The sequence below is a fragment of the Haliotis rufescens genome, unplaced genomic scaffold (assembly GCF_023055435.1).
Source record: "Haliotis rufescens isolate VD_foot unplaced genomic scaffold, xgHalRufe1.0.p SCAF_9, whole genome shotgun sequence".
NCBI classification, from domain to species: domain Eukaryota; kingdom Metazoa; phylum Mollusca; class Gastropoda; order Lepetellida; family Haliotidae; genus Haliotis; species Haliotis rufescens.
Window position 1 is genome coordinate 4966358 of NW_025964383.1, and position 6468 is coordinate 4972825.

At 36.9% G+C, this 6468-nt stretch overlaps 1 protein-coding gene across 2 annotated transcripts; it reads left to right on the forward strand.

The window, feature by feature from the left end:
• The first annotated feature begins 1906 nt into the window (after positions 1-1906).
• LOC124151458 lies at positions 1907-3497 on the forward strand. Of its 2 annotated transcripts, XM_046523942.2 has the most exons (5): positions 1907-2128; positions 2282-2312; positions 2492-2684; positions 2841-2969; positions 3149-3497. In XM_046523942.2, exons 1-5 carry the CDS (start codon positions 2049-2051, stop codon positions 3361-3363), a joined length of 648 nt encoding a protein of 215 aa, XP_046379898.1. In that variant the 5' UTR covers positions 1907-2048; the 3' UTR covers positions 3364-3497. The 2 variants fall into 2 exon arrangements, with proteins under 2 accessions (XP_046379898.1, XP_046379897.1); XM_046523941.2 differs by having other exon boundaries at positions 1907-2312.
• The last annotated feature ends 2971 nt before the right edge of the window (positions 3498-6468 follow it).

A 6468-nucleotide genomic window follows, 5' to 3' on the forward strand; every position in this document is an offset into this window, starting at 1 on the left:
GTGCATGACGATACACGTGAGCAGAACGGGAATTCCCTCGGCTGTAATATTGGGATTCCCCGACATTCTGAAGTAATAAAAGTAGTGCGCCTCGGTGGGCGTGGCCTAGTTTTTTACATTCATTGGGAAATGAATGCAATAACACGTGACCAATTCAGCTAATCAGAATACAGGAATTTCAATGAACACAACGAAAATTTAATTATTTGATCATGTAGCCAAGTGCATGATTGAGAGTTTAACCAACTAGGCACACAATCAAAATGTTGCCGGTTCGAATCCTAGCAAACCCACTTGATGATGCTTGTTGTGTCCTTAGACAAGTCACTTTATCTGCATTGTCTCAGCCCAGCCAGCTGTATATAGCCATCGACTTCGACTGCAGGTTAACCTGCAATGGTTCACTGGTGTAACATCCAGGTGGGGTGACCTTATCCTAAAACACCAAGGAAACCGGGTATAATCACAGACCTTATTAGGGGCGGTCGGGTAGCCTTGTGGTTAAAGCGTTCGCTCGTCATGCCGAAGACCCGGGTTCGATTTCCGTCATGGGTACAATGTGTGAAGCCCATTTCTGGTGTCCCCCGCCATGATATTGCTGGAATATTGCTAAAAGCAGCGTAAAACCATACTCACTCACTCACAGACCTTATTAGCTTTAGCTATGAAAGGATTTAACTTTTAAAATGTACATGCTGTATTTGATTCATATTTTTGTATTGGTATGCCAGACATGAACATTTATTGATGTGTATCAAAGTTTTCTTTTTATGTGTTCTTTTTATTTTACTCCATCAAATCTAGCCAGCCTTGTTGCCAAAATAAAAGAAATTCCTCAGGCCCCACACAAACAACCCGGCAAGAAGATCTTAACATCTAAGAAGCTTGTGAGACTTTCATCAAGATTTCCATGCAAGACCAGAAGTGGAATGTCTTGTGCAGTTGATACAGCCTGGCATAAAAGGGGATTTGACAGTCTTACATGTAAGTATATTAAGAAATTTGAGGCATTATTTTGTTATTATTACTTTACACAACACTTTGGAATATTTCACCTATATGACAGTGGCCAGTGATGAGTGATGGAGAAACGGTAGAACCCATGTGACTTTCAGTAGGTACTGTGGCGGACCTTCCCATAAAGGTAGAAACATGAGGAGAAAGACTATATGTTCCATCGTAGCACCTTAGTCCACTGGGCCAACGAGGCCCACCCTCACCTTTATTATGATGATTCTGTTTGCCTAAAAATATACTGACATACATGTGCCTCAGCAATTATATTTTAAACATGCAACCAAACTTTTTAACTTTATTTTTAGCACACACGTTCTTTATGAGCAAGGCCAAATATGGAAAGAAGGTAGTTAAAGCACGAGTGGGTCACCGAACATGCGGCACATGCAAGTGGTGGATGAGGAATAGACCTGGACTACCAATCCGAAAGCACAGATGTGTCCTAAATCACTTCGGTAGTGCTCGGTTAATGGAATGTAAAAGTGGGGTTCAAGGCATCAAGGAGCTTTCTGAGGGTGGAACTCCTGTTGATTACCTGGAAGGAGACGGTGATAATACTATGATTGCTCATATCAAATCAGACTTGAACATTACCATGAAAAAACGGTTTGATAGAAATCACGTCGTGAAAAACATAGGGAAAAGCTTATATGCCTTGCAAGGAAAAAAGCTCAGTAGGAGTGTGATTATGCACATTCTGAAATGTCTCAAATATGCATTCGCCAAAAACCAAGGGAACAAGGAAGGACTGGAGAAAAATCTCAAAGCGTTGATTCCTCATCAATTTGGAGATCACAGTTTATGTTTTCCCAGATTCTGTGGCTTCAGACGTACATCATCAAATGAGAGGTATACTCATAAAAGTTTACCCTACAAAGCAGCACTCAAAGATGATGAACTACAGTCAAAGCTGAAAAAACTGTTCAAGCCAGTTATTGCTAATGCTGAACAATATGCTGATTTAGGCTCCAGTCAACAGTGCGAACATGCAAATCGCGAAGTCACATTGAGGGCACCAAAATCTTTGCATTATGGAAATTCAGAGTCCCTGGACTTTCGTGTTGCAGCAACAACAGCCTTTATTAATGAAGGACGAAGCTATGTGTCTGAGGTATATATTCAACAGAAACTGCTTTTTATTGTTGTTTGTTTTGCAAAAATGTGATTCAACTTTGCTTTTGTTTTCTTTTGATGCATGCTTTTTCATGTTTATTTTTAATGTTTTTGAATTTATGTTGGTTTTTCCTGTTTTTTGTATTTGTAGACTTTCAAAGCAGGGTTACAGTTCCAGTGTTGTAAGTTTGTTTTGTATTTTTCAATGAAATACATGTTACAAAAATATTTTTTTATAAAGTATTCATTTATATTGTAAAAAGAAATTAATAAAAGGCTCCTAAGTAAAAGATAGTCAGAAACAGAACAACAGCATACTATTTTGTTCAGGCTGTGTCAGCAACTCATCCTTCTATTTCAGGTCAACATGGCAGCAGGAATTTTTCCCGGGACATTTTCTGTAAAATATGCTGCTAAGCAAATGAAGCGCAGAAAACGTGTACAACTAAAATCCCAATTACCCTCAACAAAAAGAAGACGTGTTACCCTGAAGCAGGAACGTGTAATCGCACAGGGAGCCAATGAAGTGTTAGAAGGGACCACTTATGAGTCAGGTAAGTTTAATTTTCATTAAACAAAGAAAACTAACAAAACGCTTGTTTAAACTTTATTTTTGCCGACTTCCTCTGACTGCAAATAAATATAAATAAAAAATAAGTACCATATGGGAAAGTTTTACGTTTTATTACAGTACTTATTTCATTTCACAGGTATTGGGCATACCACTAATGTAGATGTTGAGCAGTTACCTGAAGCAGTACCCCGTTGGAAATTCGCGACTGTATCAGCTGGCAAAGAAGCTACGGTTATTACATTTGACTTGGAGACAACAGACCTAAGTAAGTTTGAATTGATTATTCATCTTTGAATGAACTTTTTGAATGATTACACATTTTTTATTTGTTGTGCCAATAGGTCTGTGATTAGTAAAGCATCACCTAAATAAGCATCAAGTGATAAAGGTACTTATATATCATATTGTATGTACTTGGATTTTAAAGCTTGAACTTTTTTTCAGTACGTGGAGGAAAAATGCCACATATCACACAGATTGCAGCTTCAGATATGGAAACAGGAAAGGGATTCTCAACCTATGTACTTCCAAAAGTACCAATCTCAACTACAGCTCAACAGGTTACTGGTATCATAGTTAATAATAGTGGTACAATGACGGTCAATGGGAAACAAGTTCAGCCTGAAACTGTTCAGTTTGCAGTTGACAAGTTTTGTTAATGGCTCAGTGGGTTTCCCAATGTATTCCTTGTAGCGCACAATGGAAGAAGATTTGATTTTCCTGTATTTTCATCTGCATTGATCAACATCCAGTGTGAAGCACAATTTTTCAACTGTGTATCAGGTCTTATTGATAGCCTACCTTGTCTTCAAGAAGGCCTTTCCTGGACAATCGTCATACAAGCAAGAAGAATTAGCCAAGACCTTTTTGCACTCATCATATGAAGCACACAATGCCATAGAAGATGTAAAGGTCCTTGGTAAGCTTGTATCTCACACAAAGATGAAAATTCAGGAACTTGCTAGGTTCAGTTTCCCACCATCAGCAGTCCACAATCTACTTCTCTTCAACAAAGAAAAGGCCAAACATATCAAAACACTCCATTCTCTCTTAGCCCAAGGTGTCATGAAAATGTCAATTGCCGAGAAAATTGCCGGATCAGGACTGAATCTGGGCCACCTGCGCAAAATTTTTCAGCGTGATGGAGAAGATGGTCTTCGCAATACTTTTACATGTAAAAACTCTGAGGGACAGCCACGTGTGACAGATGTAAAGAAAACCCTTGACGATGTCATTCCGAAATTAGTCCTCTTTCTCAACAAGGACTAAACCAAGCAACAGATGGTTTGTTCTTTCAAATTTGTCATCTTCTGATGGTTATGTTAGTCAGAAATCGTTTCTGTTCAGGTCTGACTGATAAACTTGATGTTGATGTATATGTGAAAATAGAAATGCTTGACGACATGCTTTTGTGCAGATGTTCATGACTAAGTTGATTATGATACTTGTATTACATGATACTGTCTCTTTGAATTTTAGAGAAACACCTGATGTATATGTATGTATTAGACACATACGCTCTTCTGCTCCCAATTTGTACATTGTAAATTGTGTATTCATGAGTACTGTATCGCATGCTTTCATTGTATATGGTCACGTAATATAAATAATGTATTGTAAATAGTGTATTTGCCTATCTATCATCTTCGCTTTCAAATCTGTAAGAAATACAGAAATGTATTTATTCATTCATATCTTTGTTAGAAATGACTCATTGACATGTACATGGGTTTGACATTTCAATTGTGTAATTTTCCAAAAAATCCCAATAACTTCACATTCTTGAGTAGTATTGTCATGTAAAGGACAATTTCGCAAGTTGAGAATACAGGGGGAAAATCCAAGTGCTTTATGAGAGATTTTCTTTATTTGAAGTAAATATATGTAATTCTCACATGTATTACTCATTTGTTCTTAAGGCTCATTCCCTGCTACAATATTATAACATTTCCAGGGTGAAATGACGCACGTTGCTTGGTTGTTTTTATGTGAACTGCTGCAGGCAAGGCCAATGTCAGAGGTCAAGGTCATTGTCAAGGTGAAAAAAAACCACAGGGAAATATTCATTGTTTACACATGTTACCATCACCCATTATACTAAGTCACTATATTTAGTATTTTCTAGTTGTTGAGGCTTGGTTCTTTGTGGCATTATATTTGGTCAAACAGAAAAATAGCGGTGGGGGGTGGGGGGTGTTATTAGGATTGGGGTTATAATACTAATAAATAATGGTAAATTGTTTTTCTTTTGTCTTGTTTTTATTTTATAGTCATTTCAGATGTTTTTACAGAAGTGTTTTCATATCTATGTGTCTTGTTTGTACTTCCAGAGCAATAAATACAATGCCTCAATTGAAAAAAGACATGGAAAAAACAAGCATTTTAGAAGCCTAATTACAAGTTCACATGTTGAATGCCTCAATACACTACTTCTGCATTGAATTTACTGCTTATATTTATAAACTTACATGATTTCCCTGCTGATATATATCTATTATGGAATATTTAAGAAATAAATGCCAAATTCATGATCATTTGAACATACATACCCCTGTTCCATGATTTCGAATTTTGTAGAAAGGGGGGTGGGCGTATAAAAGTTAATGAAACAGATTAACTGAACGGTGAATATTGATAAAACTTTAAAAATAAATCCAGGGAAGGGTGTATATAATAATAAAAGAAAGTGTTTTATGATTTTCAAAACTGCCCATTATACAGGGAATACCTTAAGACATTGCTTATTACAGTCTACAAACTGAAAAAGTTGGAAGAATGATGTTGGATGATAAATAAAATCTCACCCTCGTGTCTTTTGATATTAAATATATCAACACTCGTTGATAAAAGTGGAAAAAACCTCGGCAAGCCTCGGAGTTTTCCCACTTTTATCAACTTGTGTTGATATATTTGATATTAAAAGACACTCGGGGGAGATTCTCTATGTACTTACTCTTGGGTGGTATTACGTTAGTATAATCTTGTTGATTATTAAGAAATAATAATGATGCCCGATACTGAGCGATGTCAACTTGAGTATTGTTAGTGCTGTTCAGCGATCTTTCACATTTTGTCCTTTGAAAATGTACGATGTCAATTACCCCGAAGTTGTTTTTATCACTAATAAGTATTGTTAGGTCATACTTAAGAGCACGGTCACTGAAACATACATGGACCTAACCGGGATTTCTTCAAGATATACATTCCAAACTGTCATTCGTATTGTGACATAATCTTTGAAACAGTCTGAGTGTGAATTAATCACGACCACTTCCGTCAATTTTGTTTTGACGTCAAAAACACGCACAATTTCATCGGGATTTTTTATCGGTAAATATAACTCACGGAAAATTCTCAGTGAATGTGTACTTCATCATAAATATCATATGTCTATCACTGTTAGGACATGTACTTGCCAATGATATGAATTATTGGACATTTAGATTTCAAACAAGGGCGCTTACTTGACTTTGCTTGCCATATTCGTGTGCTTCCATATTACGATTAATGTAGAAAAGTAGGAAACTTATAATACCAGCACTTTTATCGATGGCTAGGCAGTGCAAAGATCTTTTGGATTTGGTGACTTTAGATACTGATGGAAAGACAATCAACTCGAGTTGCATGTTATACAATTTGGTTACACAGTGTGAAGAAATTAAGACGTTGTAACACTTTTGATACAATGCATACGTTTTTGAAACAGCGACGTCATCACAGTGCGGCACTGAGCGGTATGCAGGCTCACTGACTTCCAGGCACCA

Coding starts and splice junctions, on each gene's coding strand:
- LOC124151458 (XM_046523941.2), top strand. CDS start 2,049: ATGGAAATTCAGAGTCCCTGGACTTTCGTGTTGCAGCAACAACAGCCT. Junction 2,313..2,491: donor AGGGTTACAGTTCCAGTGTT/GTAAGTTTGTTT, acceptor CTTCTATTTCAG/GTCAACATGGCAGCAGGAAT. Junction 2,685..2,840: donor AGGGACCACTTATGAGTCAG/GTAAGTTTAATT, acceptor TTCATTTCACAG/GTATTGGGCATACCACTAAT.